A 23758-nucleotide genomic window follows, 5' to 3' on the forward strand; every position below is an offset into this window, starting at 1 on the left:
GGGTCTGAGACTGGGGGGAAAACTAGCGGAAGCTTGAGGTTCCAAGCTGTCGCGATCAGGTCCCCCAGACCAGCACTTGCTGGTTACCCAAGGTCAAAGACCCCTAGGTACACTCTCTCTATGAGGCTCTGCTCGGATAGTCTGAGAGACACATTCCCCTGCCTGGAATGAGAGAGCCGATGGTGGAATTGAGAGAATCTCAATCATCCCGATATCTCTACTGCAAGATGTGAAGGTGTGAAAATGCGTCCCCTGCTGGTTAGCATGAAGTCGACACGCAACGGGGCGACTTGGCAGGAGCGGTAGGATCTGAAGAGGGGCCAGACTAAGGCCCTTAAGCCTGCCTGAATGATGGAGAGGTATCCTTCAGGTCTTGACCATAGGCCTGGACCGGAACATGCCCCCCCCCCTTTCCTTTGACGAGTCCGAGAACCGCATCAAGAATGTGGGGAAAGGACGAGAATATCCACTACCATCAAGAGGCTCCATAGGTCAACACCCATTGCAGGTTTAATAGTTCCGCTGGTCCCATAGGGCCAGGGAGTCCGGTTAAACATTGCCTGAAGCCACCGGAACTTGGATCGCCCCACATGGAACTTATCCTGAGGCGACCGTTCGGACTATAAACGGGTCAATGAGGAAAGAAGAACTAGGAAACGTTCCAAGGTAGGGCTGAAAACTCTGCTTGACTGAGAACAGGTACTGCAACTCTCCTCAGTCTTGCCACGGTGAACCGAAAGGAAGGCTCGGAGGATGTGGTAACAGAATCTGGCGTCCCCAGGTGGTCACCCATCCAAGTACCGACGTTGCTTAACCTCGCTGGACGGACGAGAAGCGGGGTTTCCAACGTGGTAAGGCGGTTGACTCAATATCATGGCCAGATACTCCAGATGTTGAGGCAGAGGAAGAGAAGGCTCCAAGCAAAATACCATGAGCCCACACTCATGGTCAGCATTCGGAAGCTTTTCCCGGCGCTGAAGAAGGTCGAAACCCGAGCCTACCGGTGTTGACCAGCCCTCCAAACAGCAGAGGAGGCGGAAGTCTGCACCTGAGCGGCCAAGAGGAAGGCAGGGAGAGTTCTCTGGGGAAACAAACCTGCTATGCCACGGCGGGATAGCCACACTGCATCATAAGCAGGAATACTTGCAGTTTAGGCTGAATTCGACGAGCACCCTGGAAGATGGATGGAATGGAAACTGAAAGTACCCGTCCTTCCGATCCAGGGTTAAAGGAGTCCTGTCGCCTCGTTACCAGTCTGATCGATTCTGCTGGTCTACGCTGGCCGAAGTTTGTTCGACAAACTTGATCAGGGCTGAGAGGTCGACTATGGACATCCCCTCTCAGATCCTTCCTTACAAGAAAGGATCGACTGAGGGGGCCGGGGGTGAAGCCGTCGATGATCCTAAGGAAGACCTTCGCCTAAGGTATGGATCATTCTGCCCAACCGGGCAACTCTGCTGATGCTATGGCATAGAGGTTCAGAGACACTGAATTCGCTGACAGAGACGGCAGGCGCGATATCCTTGGCTACTCACAGAGATTGTGCGGGAATGGGCATCGGGAAGCTGTCATTCGGATGAGTAACCTTAAGCATCCTCCCAGCGAAAAAACCTGCAATCCTAGAGTTCGTGAACTCCTTTTAGGACTATGCCCCCCCGGGGGAGTCTCCCGTGCCATCTGTTCCTGACAGGAGGAAACTGCAATTGGACACCTTGTCCCAGTTGTCGTAGCCGATAACTTAGGCCGACGTGGTTGAAAGAAAAGGGAGCTGGAGCCCTGCAGAGTCTGGAAGAAAGCGCCTTGGAGGAGTGAAACCGGAAGTCGATTTACTCCGCACAGCAGATGTTTAAGTCTCTGTCCTTGGGCAAAGACAAAACTCTTCTCAAGGATGGAAGGGTGTCTGAGGTCGTTGACCTCCACAGATGAGACATCCGAAGGAAGCCTTCAGTCAGTGCGTCCAGATGGTACAACATCGAGCTTGTCCGCAAGTAGATACTTAACGACGAAAGGCCAAGGTGCCTGAGCTCGAGAGGAGGAAAGTACCCTTGATCTTCCTGTAGCTTCCTTGAACCAAACCTCGGGCCGTAACCGAGGAGGGAAAGAACCTGGTAAGCTCCCAGAGGAAGAGGTAAGCAGTCACCCCTTGTCCGATGGAGAAATCTTCAACGGAAAGCCCCCCCGCCAAAAATCCTTCCAGGGCGGGAGAAGGAGAGAGTACTCGTGCAGGAGAGGGGACCCTCGAGACCGACCTCTTGGGAACCAACTTCGCCCTGGGGGAAGTCACCACGAAGTCCACTCCTCTCTTTCTCTTCAGCGTAGGAGAGACAGCCGCTGGTTTGTTACCCTGGCCGGTGAGTGCTGGTTTCATAAACCTCATTAACGCCCGTGCCAGCGGATCAAACCATGTCTGCTGCTCCAAGGACACAGAGTCCGAAATCCTCGCTAAGGTGAAAGGGATCGGGCGATCCTTTGGAGAGGACACGACGGTTCCTGCCTGAAAAGAAGGTGGGAAGAATGCTGTACTGACCTGTCTTCGTCCTGCACTACCAACCTGTGCTTGGATGGAGGTGATCCCGAGTGCCGCCTAGGAGCACGCGTCCCTGCTGCTACCACCGGCTGTGGAATTCGCCGCGAACTATGGTCGCGCGAGGGCGAACGGTCGCGCAAAGGCGAATGGTCGCGCGGGCGCACAGGCGAGTGGTCGCGCGGGCGCGCAGGCGAGCGGTCGCGAGGGCGCGCAGGCGAGCGATCGCGCGGGCGCGCAGGCGAGCGATCGCGCGGGCGCGCAGGCGAGCGATCGCGCGGGCGTGCAGGCAAGCGATCGCGCGGGCGCGCAGGCGAATGGGCGTGACGGCGAGGGATCGTGCTGCCGCGTAGGTGAAGAAGATCGCTGGCGGTAAGCGATGGCGAGCAGCATGTGTAGGTGAATGATCGCGTGATAGGGTGCGATGGTGATCAGCATCCGCAAGAGGGCGAGCGTTCAGGGTTGTGCGATGAGGAGCAGCATGCGTAAGCGGGCAATCGTGCAGGGTTGTGCGATGGCGAGCAGCATGCGCAGGTAAATGATCGCGTGAAAGGGTGCGATGGTGATCAGCATCCGCAAGAGGGCGATCGTTCAGGGTGGTGCGATGAGGAGCAGCATGCGTAAGCGGGCAATCGTTCAGGGTTGTGCGATGGCGAGCAGCATGCGCAGGTGAATGATCGCGTGAAAGGGTGCGATGGTGATCAGCATCCGCAAGAGGGCGATCGTTCAGGGTTGTGCGATGAGGAGCAGCATGCGTAAGCGGGCAATCGTTCAGGGTTGTGCGATGGCGAGCAGCATCCGCAGTTGAGGGTCGCGCGATGGCGATCAGCATCCGCAGTTTGAGGGTCGCGCGATGGCGATCAGCATCCGCAGTTGAGGGTCGCGCGATGGCGATCAGCATCCGCAGTTGAGGGTCGCGCGATGACGATCAGCATCCGCAGTTGAGGGTCGCGCGATGGCGATCAGCATCCACAGTTGAGGGTCGCGCGATGGCGATCAGCATCCGCAGTTGAGGGTCGCGCGATGGCGATCAGCATCCGCAGTTGAGGGTCGCGCGATGGCGATCAGCATCCGCAGTTGAGGGTCGCGCGATGGCGATCAGCATCCGCAGTTGAGGGTCGCGCGATGGCGATCAGCATCCGCAGTTGAGGGTCGCGCGATGGCGATCAGCATCCGCAGTTGAGCTAGTAGCTGGCGAACCATATTCCTTCAGAAGTGTTGGAGAACGTTGGCGTGCCAGCTGTAACACACGTGGGCGATCCGGAGATCGCTGGCGAGCTGATGATCGCTGACGAGCTGACGATCGCTGGCGAGCTGATGATCGCTGACGAGCTGATGATCGCTGACGAGCTGATGATCGCTGACGAGCAGAAGGCTACGCGTGGAAGCCTGCGCAAAGAAGAAGAGTCCTTGACCCCGACCTGAACCGAAGTTCTAGATCGCGAGGGCGAACGTGGGCGCACAGGGCACGTAACAGGAACCGCAGGGAAGATCATCTTGAAAGCGCTGACGAACAGGAGAGCGCTGACGAACAGAAGGGCGCGCAGGGAAACCCTGACACGCAAGGGAAGAACCCCCGTGGGGGCAACCCTTTGCCCCGAAGGGATCGTTGTCCGCCGGGAGACTGATGTCCGTCGGAAGACCGCTGTCCGTCGGGAAGACCGTTGTCTGTCGGGAAGACCGTTGCCCGTCGGAAGACGAGATTAGACTGCTGTCCATCTGCACCAAGACGGAAGATCGAGAAAAAGAAGTTGTAGGCTGCAAACGGAGATTCAAAAAGGCGCCTCAAGCACCCTTATAGGGAGATGAGAGGCCCTTACGACGAGGCGGACGGAGGGCCTTACGGCGAGGGAGGCCAACAGCAACAGCAACAGAAGAAACCTCCGAAGAGGAGTCTCTATGAGTGTACTCTCTCGCGAACGAAAGAGAAACACTTCGTGGAAGAGACTGGTCAGCCAGTGACCTAAAAGGGGCAATCCTCCGAAGAGGAGCTCCTGCAGTTGCCCAGCCCCTTGAGCGAAACTGCAGGTGCGACCGCTCAGCACCAAGAGCATAGTCGCACGAAAAAAAGGCAAGAGAAGAACCCCCCAAAAGAGGAAAAGCTCAAGCCTGGACAGGAAAAAAACTTCCCTCGGAAGGAAAGTTATCCGCCCAAGGAGGCAAGCCTCCTGACTGTTCTAAAATGAACTGGAGAGCTGTCCGTCGACACGGGAGTACTACCAGTAGGAGACACGCCCCTGACGACAATACAAGGGGGGAGGCAGCAACAGCCGAATCCCCAGGACTCAACCAGACAGCTCACACCGTTGCTATATTACAGAAACGAACTAGATCGGTAACTGTAAAAAAAAACAAATAATATTAGTACACATTCATTCCCCCGGGAAGGCTACGAAGAGGAATCCCGAGGAAAAGGAACAAGAATTACACAACAGGCACGTGCCCTCACAACCACTTACACTCGCGGAAGGAGAGCTGTAACCAAAACAGAATTATAACAATTATAATTATGTAACTATGTAATTATGTAATTTAAAAATGAATGAACACTAAAGAAAAAACGAAAACCCCGAAAGGAATCGTTCTACAAGCTGAAAAATTAACAACTACAATTAGATTCATAAACTAATTGAGACAAAATGTACGGCGTAGCAACCCCACCCACACGGGAAGGAAGCTACAAGGGCGTAGTAAAACATAGTAAAAGGGTGAACGACCTCAAGAGAGAGAGAGAGAGAGAGAGAAAGACCGAAGTCAAACTCGATCGCAACCCATAAAATTAGGCCGTGGTGGCCTAACTGCCGAGGCCTCCACGTAGATATCGTACACTACACACACACATCTGAAAAGGAAACTTACTTATTTCTATACTCAAATATATATACAAACATGAAAACATGTTTACATATATATTGAGTAAAAGAAAAGTAAGCGATTAAGTAAAGACAAAACAGACAATGGCTGCCAAGCGAGGACCAAGACAGAGACGTCTGTCACAGTCCGAGCCAAAAGTGAAAGTGAGTATTCACCTGTGTGTGAGGGGGAGGAGGGGTAGCTAGCTACCACTCCCCTACCCCCCCGCTAACTAGCGCGGGGGTAATACACCCTCGTTAAATTCTAATGGCTCGCCATTTCAGCTACGCTAAAAGTAATAACCCTTTGTAAATAGCGTGGTTTGTATTTCGGTTACGGAACAAATGAAAAAAAAATCAATAATATACGGCAATTCCTTACTACGTAGTAAATTTTTACAAATATTGAAAAAAAAACAGAAACTGGCAACCGCAGTTAAATACCCAATATACCAATAACTACGTCGTATCTGACAAAAACAAAATCACGCATGGGTAGCCAGATCATCTAGACACACTTTCCAACATTAAAAAAGCAAAAGTTTTACGACACTATTTCGCAATATCTTACGGAAAAATGACTTGGCAAAAAAATTTAAAAAAATTAAAAAGGGACACTCGCGGTAAAATGCCCGACATTCTAATATACGACATCTCAGATAAAAAAAAAGACATGCACGTGTTAGCCCAACCATCAAGGCACACTTTCTAACACATAAACATGAAAAAAAAATGAATAATATACGGCAATTCCTTACTACGTAGTAATTTTTACAAATATTGAAAAAAAAACAGAAATTGGTAACCGCAGTTAAATACCCAATATACCAATAACTACGTCGTATCTGACAAAAACAAAGTCATGCATGGGTAGCCAGATCATCTAGACACACTTTCCAACACTAAACAAGCAAAAGTTTTACGACACTATTTGGCAATATCTTACGGAAAAATGACTTGGCAAAAAAATGAAAAAAAATGAAAAAGGGGCACTCGCGGTAAAATGGTCCTCGTGGTGATGAACGACATTTTAACTAAAAAAAAAACCATGCACATGGTAGCCAAACAATCCACCAAGACTTTCCACAACTGATAACCTATACAAGTTGCACCATTCTACGACAATTTCATAATACGTAATAACTTTGATAATTATGCAAACTACCTCAGAAGGGTAAACTCGGACGCGAACGACCCCGACGCGTCTCAGAAATCGGGGAAGGAGTACAGCTACAGCAATGCACATCTGGACACTACTAGAGCGTGTAGGGGAGACACCTCCTGCAGGTCGATCACCCACAAATTCAGTCACAGGGGTGAGTCACGTGAGAAAAACCTGTTTTTTTTTGACGCTCGGGGTCGCAAACGACCCACCGTACCTATCCAGGGTTAAGCCTCATGATGTCACAGGAAATATAAATAAACCCTCCATCCCTCAAAAGGAAAGTCTACATACCAAGCTCTCTTGCAGGTGACCTAGCGTACGTAGCTGAGCCGGATCGGCCAAGATTTCGTGCTGCGGAATCAGCTGATCGCCAAGATTTCCAGTCAAAATTTCAGCTTCCTTGCGATTCCTTTCCCCAACCTACGAGGGAATGACAAAACACAATCAAACTGAATTACACTTCTGTAATCAATAGCCATAATATTTAAGAAGTTTTGCATATGTGAACATGAATGCTTTAATGTAAATCATATCTATAATGAATAGCAAAAAACTACAACTTTTTCACTGTTCATTTTTATTGAAACATGATATTCTTTCATGGAAAATCGCAGAAACTGAAATTGAATAACTGCCACATTTATTGCTAACAATCAACACTGCTCAAATAAGGTTTTAAATAAATGTCACTAATATTCATAATATTCATTGTGAATTATTCCAGTAGCTTAGTGAGTCTCTATAATTCAACTTTATGCTCAATTTCACAAATCTCTGTGGTATATATATGAGGAAATCTCACAAGACAAAAAACTATGACAAAGTTTTTAGAGCGGGAGGAATGTGAGAAAAAATAATATTGTATTCTTAATAAATCTGTGAATCCACATGATGATCTACTGTACTGCAAAATATTTAAGTATTCTAAATTTTACATACTTAAAATAAAATAAATTTGGGTTTTCTTCTATATACACAGTATAAAAAAAAAAAAAGTTCAGTTTTGAGAAAAAAGTCTACAAATACTTTATAGACTGTCAATAATCCCTTCATTTTGTAATGCTTACCTAAAATTTACAATTTTTTTATTTAGTTTTCACTCCTATACCTATCATATGTACAGAAATGGAAAGGGGCCTTACTTCTTCGGGGTTTTCATCTCCCTCGACAGAGTTCTCCGATGATGACACTCCAGCTTGCAAAGCTCTCCAGTTGGGAAGGTCTCTGGTATGGAATTAAAGCAACGTTTGAAATCATCAAAAACAGACCTATTAATCATCAAGTGTCCTACTTTTATATAACAGCTATTATATATAAAGGACACCTAAGTTATCAATTTTACCATTAACATTTTCAAATCAATGCCATTGTTACCAGACAGTTAAACCAATTTAAAAAAAAAAAAAAAAAAAAAAAGAGATATCAAAGATAAAAGCCCAACTATAATAAACAAATTAATCCCTTTCTTTAAGATAAGCAAAACAAAACAAGTTAAATAGCACTATAAAAGAAATAGACAAATAAAAATATGAACCTAAATGTATTGTTTATGTAATCCTTTGCATATATCATGCTCACAGTAATGTTACTTTCAAAACTTGAAAATACTATATAGAAGCTGGATGCATTATAAAAACATTATCCAAAGATAAAGAAGTTGGAAAGAATAGGGCCAAGAGAACATGAACAGACAAACTTATACACCTGTCAACCCAAAGAAGTGTTACTGAATACATTTAGTACCATTAACATTGCACTAAGGCACATTTCTGATGTAATCACATCCCAAAAAAAGTTACTGAGACCTTAAAAATTTAGAAAAATCAGCCTAACCCTACCTCAAAAATCGACTAATATCCTCATCCTTAGCCCAAGTTGCAGATATAATACGTTTATCTTCAGAGTCCGGCTGGGTGATGCCCCTATAAGCAGCCTGGCAAGTCTCTCTGTAATTCATGAGCGTGTTGCACATCATAGATACAAAATGGTCAGCATACAATGGCAGAGCACTCAACAGCCATCGGAGTTCTTCGATGCTCTGCCACACACTTATGCTACTCTGAAATGAGATGGAATACATAGTTACTCTGATGACTTATTCAAGTATACTAACATTATTATGATAGCTTAACGATACAAAACAGATACAAGACCATAAGGCTCGCTTCACAGAAGTGGATTGATGCTGAACGGATAAGAAATTGATAAATAAGGCCCTTCACACGCAGCCTGTTCGGAAATTGTTCCGAGCGGTAGTAATTTACTAGCCACATGCACTACTAATCAGCGCAGTTCCCGTGTAGCGGCCTATAGAAACTTCAAGGCTGTTCAGGGAAAATCCTCTCGTGTGCAGCCATGCCTCCTAACGAGTGAAAATTTTTCCGTATGGAAGAAATCCGCTTGTGTAAAGTGACCCTAATAAGATTCGTCCTTAAACATTCTTCAATGAGAAGGACAATTGGAGAAGGGTGAAGTTGAGGATGCTGAACAAACAGCTGGGTAAAGAATAGGTGAATAGATTTAAAATATAAAGGCAACTGTGAAATCATAGGCAAATTAGTTATAAAAATTGTTTAACCAGAACTCTGAGCTAAATACCAAAGTTGTTATTTTACAAAAATAAATAAGATTTTATTACTGTCCATCAATTGAAGTCTTACATGAATTTTATTATGGGGTGCACAAATAAATAAAAGTATAGATGATGAATATTTTAGATGTTATTTCTTTCATATTAAATAAAGAAGTACCAACCTGGAGCAAAGGCCTCGTGACTTTCAGAGACTTGAGCACCTGCGGATCTTTACACGTTCTCCACTGATCCAGGGCTTTGGTAGCCTGCTCCAATCTGGCAGCTGTCTCAACATGCAACTGGGCAAGGAAAGCATCCTTGATGTAGTCAGTGATGAACACATACAATGTGCAATGGGTTCTGTGGAACAAAAAATTAATTATAAAAAAATAAAGACTTGGATATTCAAGACAATCAATAACTCGAACAAGACTTATGTACATTACTAAAATTATGGACATCAATATATCATACAATCTTTCAACGGGTAACAAATATGTTAGCAACAATAAACTAGACACAAGCATGGATTAACGTTAAGGGGATCGGCCGCCTAAAATACCGAAAAAATATGAAACATATTGGATTTGCTGAAAAAAATTCTATGGCTTCGTAGAGCATTCAAGAATGTGTGCACGAAGTATTATGCTAAAATTCGCCTTACTTTTCTAGTTATGGCCTGAAATGTAACAATAACTTTATACACAGAAAACACCAGTAGCGCAAATTATTTAGTCTGGTATAGTTTTTGTGATATGTTACAAAAACTTCCTTTGAAATGAAATATATAATGTCAATAATATCCTAATTGGCACCTTTCTGGTTATAACTAGACAAGACAAAACACCCATCATGAGTCATGAGGCTCAGTTGCCTATAAATCTTCACGTAATAAGGTCGCATTTTTTTATGCTCACTAGCCTTGACTGAACTCTTTTTTTTCTGCGGTGTTTTTAGTTTTTCACCATGCCTAAAAGGCGCAAGAGTTCACTTCATGCTTCTAGAATGCGGAAACGCCAATTTGATATAGCCATCGAAGAAGTAGAACAGAGAATTCAAGAAACTAATGCCATAGAGGGGAATGAAGCGACAACGAGAGAGAAAGAGAGGGGCCGCGCAGCAAATGGTGCACGCTAACATCACTGCTGGCCAGAGACCAACCACATCCACCCCTAATCGTCTCTCTATTCGTTCATCACTGCTAAAGGGCAAAGATATTTTAGAAGAAGAATGCAGTGGATCGGAGGCTGATATTATCAACGATAGTGAAAATAAAATGATAATAATAAGTGAAGCAAGACTTGAAAAATTACTTGAATCACAAATACCGAATTGTAGATGCAAAGTAATTCCGAGAATCCATTTGGCAAGGGATGGATTTGAGACACAAATAAAAAAGATATGTCCTAAATGCAGAGGGAAAATTATTTCAGAACCTGCAAAATGCCCACCGATTTCTACAGAAAGAAGGAAGGCTCCAATTTACAAAACCAAATTTATAATATGTCTTAGGCACAAAGATAATCAATTGATTAATATTTCTATTCATAATACTTTTGCATTAAAGCAATAGACATTAAAAATAAGATTTGAAATACAGTTAATACTAAAAAAAAAAAAAAAACATAAAATTAATGGTAACACAGTCTTTTACTTTTTTTTTATGTACCTAAAACTTTGAAGGCCCGTTTCTCAAAACATAAGTTTTTCACCTTCAAAATGTATCTCCTCCCTTAGTATTGGACCAATCTTAATGTAATTTCATATATAATATGGGGAAACATGGTAGATTAAAAAAAAGCCGGGGATTTTTGATATTTTGAGTTTCTGATTTTTGGCAAATTTTTTCCTGTAATTTTTCCGGGAAAATTTCATAAAAAAAAAAAAATCATATCTTGAAAAATAATTGAAAAATAAAAAATCCCCGGCTTTAAATCGAAGGTCCATATGTGTTTTATACATGGTTCAAATCTCATCCCTTAAAACCAAAAATCAAAGGAGGAGATGCATTTTGAAAATGGCCATTTTTGGCCGAAAAAAGCTCTGGCGTCACAAAACCTAAGGTCACTGAACAAAAAAAATTCCCCAAAAGTTCCACACAATATCCTTTAACAAACCCCCTATATATCAACAACCTGTCGTTAAAAAAGTCGGAAACCGGCAGATCCCCTTAAACAGGCATACATAGGAATTCTTAGGTTGTAGGTGCTTTCATTTCAAAGTTACTGTGTTGAAAGGCTCATCAACATCACTGTTACTTTCAAGAGGAAAATAATCATCATTGTGGTTATTTCCAATATTATCATTAACGCTGAATAGCTTAACAAGACCTTCGAGTTAAATTTCTAGACTTTTACAAACACTCTGAACATCCATTCATCCATGCAAGGTAAAAATGAGAGCAAGGTAAAGCTTAACACACCTGTACTGGTTAAGAAGACATCAAATTGAATAGCAGAAAATAGCTAGGAAGACATCACTGAGATTAAAAGGAAATAGGACATCAGAGATAATAACAGGAAATAGTTAGGACATCACTGAGATTCAAAAGAAATAGTTAGGACATCACTGAGATTAAAAGGAAATATTTAGGACATCACTGAGATTAAAAGGAAATAGTTAGGACATCCCTGAGATTAAAAGATAAATAAATTAGGACATCACTGAGCTTAAAAGAAAAATAATTAGGACATCACTGAGATTAAAAGGAAATAGTTAGGACATTACTGAGATTAAAAGAATACTAAAAACCTTCCGTACCACCTACAGCATGCAACAAGAGGCACTCTGTGAGAAAAATAAGTATGCAAAATGACAGGGGCATACATACTGCATATAATCAACAAATAAAATCTACCTTACATTCAGACTGTTAGGTTATATCAGGGTTTACAATTCTGATCAATTATTGCATTATTAATCTAACCTAATCTTTCATCCAAAGCATTATTTCCTACTACTCATCTCCACTGAGTAATATGATATTTTAATTATAAAATAAATTTTTGAATATACTTACCCGGTCCCGGTGAATATATAATAGCTGCTACTCAGCGGCTCGACAGAAAACACACTCAAAAAACTCGCGAGCGATCACTATGAAGGTTGCGGGTGTGCCCACCAGCGCCAACTATCGGTCAGATACCACTCTTGCATGTAAACAAACCCTTCAATTCTTCTCGTCTCGCTGCGTCTCTATTGGGGAGGAAGAGAGGGCCTTTAATTTATATATTCACCGGGTAAGTATATTCAAAAATTTATTTTATAATTAAAATATTTTTAAATATTTAACTTAGCCGGTGAATATATAATAGCTGATTCACACCCAAGACGGTGGGTAGAGACCAGAGTTAATTAAGTTTACAGCGTATAAGCTAAGAGTTTTTGACAGTTATCAATATAACAAAACCAAAATATATAGGTATGGGTACCTGGTAAGGAAGTTGACTTAGACGATTACTCTGCCTTGTAAGTCTGTCTTCCTCACGAAGCCCAGCGATCCTCTTAGGATGCTGAAAGACTCCCAGGAGCTGAAGTATAAAGGGTTGCAACCCATACTAACAGGACCTCATCAAACCCCTAATCTGGGCGCTCTCAAGAAATGACTTTGACCACCCGCCAAATCAACAAGGATGCGAAAGGCTTCTTAGCCTTCCGTACAGCCCAAAAACAATATTAAAAAACATTTCAAGAGACAGATTAAAAAGGATATTGGAATTAGGGTAATGTAGTGGTAGAACCCTCACCCACTACTGCACTCGCTGCAACGAATGGACCCAGTGTGTAGCATTCCTCGTAAAGAGTCTGGACATCTTTTAAGTAAAATGACGCGAACACTGACTTGCTTCTCCAAAAAGTCGCGTCCATAATACTTTGCAGAGATTTATTTTGCTTGAAGGCCACGGAGGTTGCTATAGCTCTAACTTCGTGCGTCTTAACCTTAAGCAAACATCGGTCTTTCTCATTCAAGTGAGAATGAGCTTCTCGTATTAAAAAATCTGATAAAATATGACAAAGCATTCTTTGACATAGGCAATGATGGTTTCTTAACTGAGCACCATAATGCCTCAGATTTACCTCGTAATGACTTAGTACGAGCTAAATAGAACTTAAGAGCTCTAACAGGACATAATACTCTTTCCAGTTCGTTGCCTACGATCTCTGATAAGCAAGGAATATCAAAAGATTTAGGCCAAGGACGAGAAGGCAGTTCATTTTTTTGGCCAGGAAACCAAGCTGAAGTGAACAAGTGGCTTTCTCTGTAGAAAAAACCGATGTTCTTACTGAAGGCATGAAGTTCACTGACCCTTTTAGCCGAAGCCAAGCACACTAGGAAAAGTGTCTTGAGGGTGAGATCCTTCAGGGAGGCTGAATGTAATGGCTCAAACCTGTCTGACATGAGGAACCTTATGACCACGTCTAAGTTCCATCCAGGAGTTGCCAAACAACGTTCCTTAGAGGTCTCGAAAGACTTAAGGAGATCTTGGAGATCTTCATTGTTGGAAAGATCTAAGCCTCTATGTCGAAAGACCGAAGCCAACATGCTCCTGTAGCCCTTAATCGTGGGAGCTGAAAGGGAGCGAACCTTTCTCAGATGTAAAAGAAAATCTGCTATTTGGGCTACAGAGGTACTGGACGAGGACACAGATGCTGACTTGCACCAGTCTCAAAAGACTTCCCACTTCGACTGGTATACTCTAATGGTAGAAGCTCTCCTCGCTCTTGCAATCGCACTGGCTGCCTCCTTCGAAAAGCCTCGAGCTCTTGAGAGTCTTTCGATAGTCTGAAGGAAGTCAGACGAAGAGCGGGGAGGCTTTGATGGACATTCTTTACGTGGGGCTGACGTAACAGATCTACCCTTAGAGGAAGACTTCTTGGAAAGTCTACCAGCCATTGAAGTACCTCGGTGAACCACTCTCTCGTGGGCCAGAGGGTAGCAACCAACGTCAACCTTGTCCCTTCGTGAGAGGCGAACTTCTGCAGTACCTTGTTGACTATCTTGAATGGTGGGAATGCATATAAGTCCAGAAGAGACCAATCCAGTAGAAACGCGTCTATGTGGATTGCTTCTGTATCTAGGACTGGAGAGCAATAGATTGGTAATCTTTTGGTCAACGAGGAGGCAAAGAGGTCTATGTTGGGTTGACCCCAAGTAGCCCAAAGACTCTTGCCCACGTCCTTGTGGAGGGTCCATTCCGTGGGTATCACCTGACCCCTCCGAGATGCCTCGATTTCTTGACCATAGGAGAAGGTCCCTTGCGATCTCGAGCAGCGTGAAGGAGTGTGTGCCTCCTTGCTTGGAGATGTACGCCAAAGTTGTGGTGTTGTCTGAGTTGACCTCTACCACTTAGTTTCGAAGAAGCTTTCGAATATCATCAAGGCCAAGTGGACTGCTAATAGCTCCTTGCCGTTGATGTGCATGCTCTTCTGACTTGAGGTCCACAGACCCGAGCATTCCCGACCGTCCAGGGTCGCACCCCAACCCAAATCCGACGCGTCTGAGAACAACACGTGGTTTGGGTTCTTGACTGCTAGGGATAGTCCCTCTCTCAGACTGATATTGCTGTCCCACCATTTCAGGCATGCCTTTACTGGTTCGGAGACTGGGAATGATACCGTCTCTAACATCTTGTCCTAGTTCCAGTGAGAGGCTAGATGGAACTGGAGAGGCAGAAGGTGTAGTCTCCCTAGTGAGACAAACTCCTCCAGGGATGAGAGAGTCCCTACGAGACTGTTCCAACTCCTGACTGAACAAACGTTTTCTTTTCAGCATTAGTTGGACTTCGAGCAGGGCTTGTTCTATTCGGTGGCAGACGGAAAAGCCCGAAAAAAACTGGACTGCGAATCTCCATCCCCAAATATAGAATAATCTGGGATGGGATCAGTTGGGACTTTTAGGTTGACCAAAAGTCCCAACTCCCTGGCCAGACTCAACGTCCAATGTAGATCCTGCAGACAGCGAAGACTGGACGATGCTCTGAGAAGCCAGTCGTCCAAGTACAGGGAGGCTCGGATCCCCGATAGATGGAGGGATTTTGCCACATTCCTCATGAGCCTCGTAAACACGAGAGGAGCAGGACTGAGGCCAAAGCACAGGGCTCGAAACTGGTACCCCACATTCCTGTAAACAAACCTCAGAAACGGTTGGGAATCCGGGTGTATAGGAATGTGGAAGTATGCCTCCTGAAGGTCGAGAGAGACCATCCAGTCGCCTTCCATAAATGCTGTCAAGACAGCCTGGTAGACTTCATCGTGAAGTTTGTCTTGACAATGAACACATTGAGCGCACTTGCCTCTTACGTACTCCTGCAGTGAACATGGCTGCCAGATCATTGGAGCCATCCCTGAGGGACTTGTTCCTGCAGAGAACGTGGCTGTCAGATCATTGGAGCCATCCCTGAAAGCCTTGTTTATGCATGACATAATTGTACAGCAAAACTTCAAACGCTCGAAAATAGCTCTGAAGTCGACCATAAAATCTTGGAGCGTCTCATGGCCAGGCGCCAGGGAGAGTCTATGAGGTTTGAGAAGTCTATCTGGGCAGAGGCAGGAACTCCCAAGCCGAGAACTTCTCTCGTGTCATATCAGACTCTCGCTCTATAAGCCAGCTTAAAAGTAGGGAAAGCAAAGGCTGTCTCCCCCAAACTCCTCCTGGTGATAAACCAGTCGCCTAGCAAACGTAAAGCTCTCTTAGAAGAGCGAGAGAGCACTAGCTTATAAAACAACGGCTTCGAAGTAGCTAGGCCTAGTGTAAACTCTGACGTTTAGGCGAACGAGGAGCAGCAGTTACAAAAAGATCCGGACAAAGATCCTTAAAAATCAGCATGATTTATTTAAAGTCCATAGAGGGCTAAGCAGCTTTAGGCTCCTCTCCGTCTGACAGAGTCCTCAAGGGAATATCAGTAGGAGGGGGAACAGCAACTTCCTTATCTGAAGGAACCTAGTCCGACAATAGCCGAGTCTCAAGCAAGGGAGAGACCTACCATGGTGGCAATGCTTTACAAGCAGAGTCCACACGCACTGGTGCATTAGTAGCGGACCAGGACGCAACGTCATGTAACTGCTTAACAGACTGTGAACTGTCAACAACAACAGGTGCGGGAGGACGCTCGGCGTCCACTCGAGACTGTTTTGACTGCCTAGTCTGAGCAGTCAAAACAACTCTAGACTGCGGTAGTTGACGCTCAGCGTCAAAACAAGTCAACTCCGCTGGTTGGCGAACGTCCTGAACGTCAACAGGAGCATTAGGAAGCGGCCTAACGTCCAAATGCGGCTGAAAAACAACACGTGACCGCATCGAGTGAGGCTCTACATATCGTGACTGACGTGACTTAGCTACGCCAACGTCAACAGGACGCACAAAGGTTCGTTTGGGCGGCTGAAGGCCAGGATCTCGATGAGATAAACGGCTAGGATCAACGTGAACCTTATCGGCAGAATAGTCTTCCATAAGAGAGGCAAGCTTATTCTGCATGTCTTGCCGTACAGCCCATTTAGGATCAACGGGAATGGTTGCGGTAAGAGACGAGGGTAACGTCTGTGACCGCAAAACCTTGCCTACAAAAAGACTCTCGGAGCCTGTGTTACGCTTTTGTTTAGGCGGCGAGCAGTCTTCCGATGACAGCATAGGGTCAGAGCTGTCCTAATAGTTAAAACCAGGACGCTGGACCTGTCCTGAAAGGACTGACTTTCGCTTAAAGGGCCTCGAAACCTTGTTCCACGGTTTCTTATGCGAAAAGCCTTCGGATGACGAGGAGAAAATCGTCTCTCTCGCCTTATGGTAGGGGTGATCTTGGTGAGATACGCCTGATACCATAGAGGGAACGTCTGTTCGCTGATCAAGGCCTCTCGAACCCATAAGTCGTACGACATTACTTCTCCCCTGGGCTTGGGAGCTTGCAAGAGGTCTCGGACTAGGCGAACGACAGGCGCGAACAGACGAACCCTCGGTCGCAACACTGATAACACTTTGCGCAATATCACTTTATCACTACGATTTTCTGTTTTGCACTTATTTCACTGAAATCGAATTTTTTAACAATTCACATTAGGTATGAATAAAACTGATTTCTACCTGAAGCACGCAATTCTACCCTCATCAAAAGGTTATAATTGCGAAATCAGTCGTATAATGTAAGCACATTAATACAAGCAAAAAACAGTAAACATATTTTAAGATAAAAAGATCAGTGGCTGGGAAAGAGACTAAACACTAGTTCATTCAAAACTACGTTTTCAATCTCTCACCGTACAGTGCCTTGGGACGAGAATAAAAACTAAAAACGTTTTATCCTTTCTCCCCGTACAGAGACTAGGGACGAGAGTAACTCGAGAACGTTACTCGCTTGGGACGAGAATAAAGATCGGAACGTTCTCTCTCCTCTCTCTCTCTCCGTCTCTATCTCTCTCTCTCTCTCTCTCTCTTGATTTCGCACCGAAGAGAAGAGCCCACTTACGTTTCGTCAATAAACAGGTTATTTGACCAAAGGGAAAAAAAAAAAAACTGAAAGGTTTTTCAATTAAAAAGTTCCTTTAAAATAGAATTTAAAACATTTAAGCTTTGAAAGAAGAATGAACAAAACGTCAGAATCGATTTACTCTTTCTGCAAAGTGAAACCGTGATACTCTCTCTCTCTATCGTAACGATAGAGCGCAAACTGCGTAGCATAAATAAACTAAACGTTAGTTCATCTTTGAAACCGTACGAAGACTATTCAAAGAAAATCTTTCATAAAATATCTACTAAAAAATATTCATTTAATAAGTTTTAAATCATAAGCTCTGTAAAAGTTATTTACGATTGAAAGGGCTCAACGTTGTTTAACTTCGGTTTCCAAGTTAGGACCGCCTACTCTCAGGAAAGGTCGCATATAAACAAATCATTAAAATTTATCTTGATGTTTATTATAAATGGAAAGCTAATCGAAGAGGCCTAATAAAGGCGGTTGAGATATAAAATATATTGAGGAAAATCTATAATTAATTTATAACGTGATAAGATAATTGCTAAAAGCCTAAAACACACTTCCGCTAAGGGAAGGGTCGGCCATTTAAAAGTCAAAGAAAGTCCAAAAAACAATCCAAAGTCATCAAAAATTAAATCTATCCAAAAACGAGTTCAAGATTTAAGTTGAAGATAAAACACCTGCACTGCGAAATGCTCAAACCAAAATGAAGTACTTCACCAAATATGTTGAGAAAACTCCAGGTTCTACAGCGAGTAATGATACGTCTTGTCGTCAAGGTCGACAGAGAAGAATTGAAAGGTTTGTTTACATGCAAGAGTGGTATCTGGCCGATAGTTGGCGCTGGTGGGCACACCCGCAACCTTCATAGCGATCGCTCGCGAGTTTTTTGAGTGTGTTTTCTGTCGAGCCGCTGAGTAGCAGCTATTATATATTCACCGGCTAAGTTAAATATTTAAAAATTGTTTATAGTAGCTGTTAAACTCCCGCATTCCAACACGACTCTTCTCTATCTCACGAGTCTCATCAACAATGATCTATGGTCAACTGTCTCCAGAAACTTGGCATTCTCGGCAACTTGTCAACCATTTCTTTTTCAGTAGATAACTATATAGAGTCTAAGTAGCACAAAAGAAGAAGAAGAAAGAAGGGCAAATAGGTACAAACTGACCCTGGAGAACATCCAAGAGCTTCTTCAATCTCCCGAATGAAGGACTGAAGGGGGTTGAAGACGGCTGTGATGTTGTGAGGCGACGAAGGACAAACGAGGGCCTTTTCCGTCAAACTTCTGGATTTGCTGCCACTGCCACCTGTACTGCTTGTATTGCCATCTGAAATGAAATATACACACATATCTGTTATACTGAATACTTTCTCTTTCAGAATGATGATACATATAGTATCTTTGTAAATGCTAATTATTGTTTTAATGCTATACAGTACAGTATACTTTAGTAGTAACTTCAACCTTCATGGCATTACTTGAAGAAAACATTAAAAACAAAAAGGAAGAAAAGGGAGGGGCTTAAAGACACGCAAAGAAAGCAGGATTAAGTTTACCTGTAACTGAAATACTCGGAGTGCCAAAATCGTCAATACCCTGCTCTGCAGCCTGCTCCATGAGATACGAGTTCATGGTCATGGCATGGTACGATGCCTCAAACTTGAATAGGGAATAGTTTTTAGATCTGAAAGTAATGCAAATTGAAGATTAAAAAAAAGAATAAAAATGCTACGAAAAATTCCATTTTTTCAAATGGTTTCTAAATTTAAAAAAAAAATAATTAAGAAGTAAAAAATACTTATCAGTAATATTAAATTCATATGAAATATGCCATGAAAAGAACAATACTGTTCAGTAAATCTTAGATTGAAATTTCAATAACACATTTCAAACCTTTATGAGTAAAATATATCAGTATTGTAAATTTTAATAGCAATGCAATGTTTCTGGGAGAATGGATAGTAATTCTAGTCTCTAGAAGTCTGTCTCTTTCTTTTTTTTGTCTTTTGAATTTTTCTACCAACTTATTTTATCATGGTAACATACAAGTGATTATCGGTGTATAACTTTTCTAAATTGGTAACAAAGTTTCAATTGCATTCAGTTTAAGTGAATCCATGGTTGTTGAATCTGTGGATAAGAGGTCTGACTGAACTGTATTGTAATAAACAGTATTATTTTCTAAGCGATCATTTAACTTGGCCAATGAGTTGACATGAGTCTTTTTATAGTTTATATATGACATATCTGTTTTTGACGTTGTTAATAGTTTATATATGACATATCTATTTTGACGATGTTACTGCTTTTAGAAGGATTTATTGTTAATTATAATCTCCAAGCAGATGAGTAACAGACACTAAACCATTACACAGACAAAGAAACTGGGAGCTTTAGGATAAACGAGAAGCATCAGATTGCTGCAATTGAGAGTCTTAGGTACCAACGCAAGTATGATGTTAGGAATATTGCATCCATAAGGAATCCCAATCCTTGTACAAGGGTAACTATTACAGTACTGTATGCCTTACAGGACACTGTAAATGGTACTAATTTACTCTAAAAGTATCCCTTGGTCCAAACTACGCTACTTTCTGTCCTTTTCTTTTCATTAATTCCTTACCTTCTCCTCTTACTTAACTTTTTAGCTTCAATTTTAATGCTATTTACTTTTTAATTTTCATATCAGAACAGACAACACGAACAAGTCCTATAAAAGTCAATATGTGTGGCTCAGTGGCCTTGTTCAACTACAGTAATCTATCATATTAATGGAAACTACAACTAACATTCGAAACTGTCCCTTACCTCGTCGTACGTTTTTTTGAGAAGAAGGAGGATATGTCAGTGGCTGCTTCGGTAAATGCAGCGGGCGCCTGCTGCTGATTTGTGCCCAGTTGGCTCAGATCCAAATATTCACTTAACATTACCTGGATCTGGAAAAAGCAACAGAGATTTCAGTACTTCGAAGCAAATCTGAATTAACAAAAGCAGATTTCATTCAAGAATTTTTTTTTTTTTTTTTTTTTTGTCCCACAAAGAAACCTACTGGAATTAATGGTACTGCAATGAGGGCTTTATGTAATAGAATATTTATATTCTTCATCAATTATTGTTCAAAGGAGTACATGTAATTCTGAAATAGAGACATGCATCTATTAAACCCTCAACAGTATAAAACAACAAAACGTACAGCTGCCTGAACTTTGGACCAAACATCCGGCATGGTATATAGATGCAGCTCGATTCCATGTTTGTCGGAAGAAACACGCATGCTTCCTAAAACGGACTGATGAGCTGCGACAACCAAACGGAACTGCTCAAACAATACCTGCAGGTAAAGATATAAAATTTACTGATACCTTGAACATGGAAGTTTCAATCCAGGGTTAATATTCTTGTTTATAAATAAACTTATGACAAAGCTGAATAACTGTATAGTACATAAATAAAAGAGGAATTCATTGAACAAACACCTATAAACATAATCAATCAAACCATTGAATTAATACAGGAAAAGTAGGATTAACCATTCAACTAAAAACTTTTGAATTTAAGGAATTATATTCTGTTTTAATGCTAAAATCCCGTAATATAATTCACAGACATTATTTACTCAAAACTTCTACTAAAACCGACATGAGGGAAAAGTTACCAAAGATTAATTACTTATCTAATCTATTTTCATATCAGACTGCTCATCACAAAAAAAATATTTTCGAAGTTGATGTTTTGTGCGCTGCATCGGTAAATCCCCGACACTACCTTGATAGAAAACAGACTAAAAATAAGTGCTCCTGTACTCAGCAAGTATCATACATGCCTTGTTTCAAGTAATTCTGCTTTAAATTTAGAGCTCACTAGCCCTTCCAATTTAATAAGCATGAAAAAACTAACAAAAACAATTCGCCAAAAAAATTTCAAGTTTATTCTCTCACCTGTAAAAGTTCTTGCAATAACTTGGCTTCTCTTGAGTCAGCCCTTAGATACCCTAACCCTGTACTAGGAGGGTCATCTGGAGGAGCCGACGGATGATAGTCAATAATTTGCTGCGTTGTGCGATGAATGATCACACTTAGCTCTTTCTGCATTCGACGTTTGATTGTCTGCAAAGAAATATTTCATTTGAAACTCCAATCAACTTTTTTTTTCTTACTTAGTACACTATCAAAAACAGTTCCGGAATGTAAAATAATTGAGTAGCATAATTACAATCTAATCTATTTCGTAATTACCATAGAATTAATTGGTTTAATTAGAACACCAACACTTTAGATTCTTATAATGATGGTCAAAGGATTTTACTTTCAAATGATGAGCAGAAATTGGAACAAGGTACTACATACTTAAGAAAATTACTAAGCTAAGAGTGAAGAGGTCAAATGCAACATGAAAATAGGTATAGATAAATGCATGAGTGAAAGGATGCTGAAACATAACCTTTGGTACAACCTATACTACGTCTTGCAAGAAACGTATTAGTATCTCCTCTCAAAAATGTCTTCATGGATGGGAAAAACAATCAATAAATAGTTGACCATTACTAAGTTTAATAATCTAGTAAAGAAATTATTTGGTAATCTCAGTGTTGTCAAGTGTATGAGGACACAGTAGAATGTGTAAAGAACAGGCCAGACCATTCTGCATATGTGTGGGCAAAAGAAAAATTTACCATAACCAGAGAGAGGGGTCCAATGCAGTACTGTACTATCTGGTAAGTCAAAAGACCTAATAACTCTCTAGCGGTAGTATCTCAATGGGTGGCTAGTGCCCTAGCCAACCTACTACCTACAGGTGTTACACCTCAAACAATTAATTTCTCCATTACCAAACAATATTTTGGCGAGTCCATCATATAGAAATTGGAATCAAATTGAGCTACTCTACAATATCATAGTAATAATAATTGCTAAAGGTAGAGACAAATGGTGCTGACAAGGATATGTTGCCAGGAACCTACCTCAACAGCTTCAGGTAATTTTCCAAGAAGAGCCAGGCACTCAACTAAGATGGCCATGAAATGTTGAGGGTTTGCTTCTGGATCTGTTCCACTGACGTCTTCCTCAATGCTCTTTCCCTGTTCAAGGCCTCTGTACAAAGAACAAATACTATGCATCAGACAAATTATGTACGCATTCTCCTACTTAGGAGCTGAGGGTAAAGCTTAGTTTTGACATCTGTACCTTTTTAAAAGTTGTTTAATCCACTAAGGAAAATATACAATCAAAACAAAAATTTCTAAAGGTATCGAAGCATTTAAAGATACAAAATCGATGCTGACAATGAAGAATCAAAGGTAATGTGTTTTTAACATTGAAAGGTATAAGGTATCAGACAAGTTTTGCATATTTTATATCAAAAGGATAAAAATAGTCTGTAAGTTATATATTTACAAGACTGTCAACAATAGTTTCGTAAAAAAAAAATATGACACTTTAATGAGGAAAGACAGTTCTTTAAAAATTTCTTAAACAAATAGCAATGATTTTATTGAAACATTAAAAAGGACTGTTCATGAAATATAAAACTCCATTAAATTCCTTTTGTAATCCACTGTATAGAAATGCTGAATACATAAAGATTACTATTTTTCTTAAAATATGGTGAAATATATAAGGAATAAATAGCAGTCCTTCTTAACCTTGATGGCATACCAATATTATAAGTGCTTTCCCTGCTGATTAGAAAGACCTGAGAAGCTCTGATTAAACTCACTTATAGGCTAAATGATATAATTTTTGTAAACTTTATAAACTTCTGTCACATATTTTGGATATCATCACATTTAATGAATAGAATGGAAATTAGGATTAGGAATTAAGGTATCTCGTGGATAGTTATTGTACTATAAGAAATATATAATACAGACAAAAGAAAAGAGATAACCAAGCCACTCAGGGGACCAGGCCAACCTCAACTTGGTGCCGGTCCCAAGCCCTTCTTGGTAAGGGTAGAAGAGACTCTTTAGCTATGGTAAGCAGCTCTTCTAGGAGAAGGACACTCCATAATCAAACCATTATTCTCTAGTCTTGGGTAGTGCCATAGCCTCTGTACCATGGTCTTCCACTGTCTTGGGTTAGAGTTCTCTTGCTTGAGGGTACACTCGGGCACACTATTCTGTCTTATTTCTCTACCACTTGTTTTGTTGAAGTTTTTATAGTTTATATAGAGAATAT

General features: G+C 42.1%; 1 protein-coding gene across 2 annotated transcripts in view; it reads right to left on the reverse strand.

Moving 5' to 3' along the window:
- LOC137622320 (exocyst complex component 4-like) overlaps positions 1 to 23758 on the reverse strand; it is a 63308-nt gene that overhangs the window by 10616 nt on the left and 28934 nt on the right. For both annotated transcript variants that reach the window (XM_068352892.1, XM_068352893.1), the window contains exons 6-15: positions 22543 to 22672; positions 21521 to 21688; positions 20776 to 20913; positions 20391 to 20518; positions 19139 to 19266; positions 18750 to 18909; positions 9296 to 9473; positions 8380 to 8600; positions 7684 to 7765; positions 6833 to 6961 (exon numbers count right to left, since the gene is read on the reverse strand). In XM_068352892.1, coding sequence (XP_068208993.1) covers positions 6833 to 6961; positions 7684 to 7765; positions 8380 to 8600; positions 9296 to 9473; positions 18750 to 18909; positions 19139 to 19266; positions 20391 to 20518; positions 20776 to 20913; positions 21521 to 21688; positions 22543 to 22672 — 1462 coding nt within the window. The remainder of the gene's footprint in view (positions 1 to 6832; positions 6962 to 7683; positions 7766 to 8379; positions 8601 to 9295; positions 9474 to 18749; positions 18910 to 19138; positions 19267 to 20390; positions 20519 to 20775; positions 20914 to 21520; positions 21689 to 22542; positions 22673 to 23758) is intronic.

Source organism: Palaemon carinicauda, chromosome 29, assembly GCF_036898095.1.
Source record: "Palaemon carinicauda isolate YSFRI2023 chromosome 29, ASM3689809v2, whole genome shotgun sequence".
NCBI classification, from domain to species: Eukaryota; Metazoa; Arthropoda; class Malacostraca; order Decapoda; family Palaemonidae; genus Palaemon; species Palaemon carinicauda.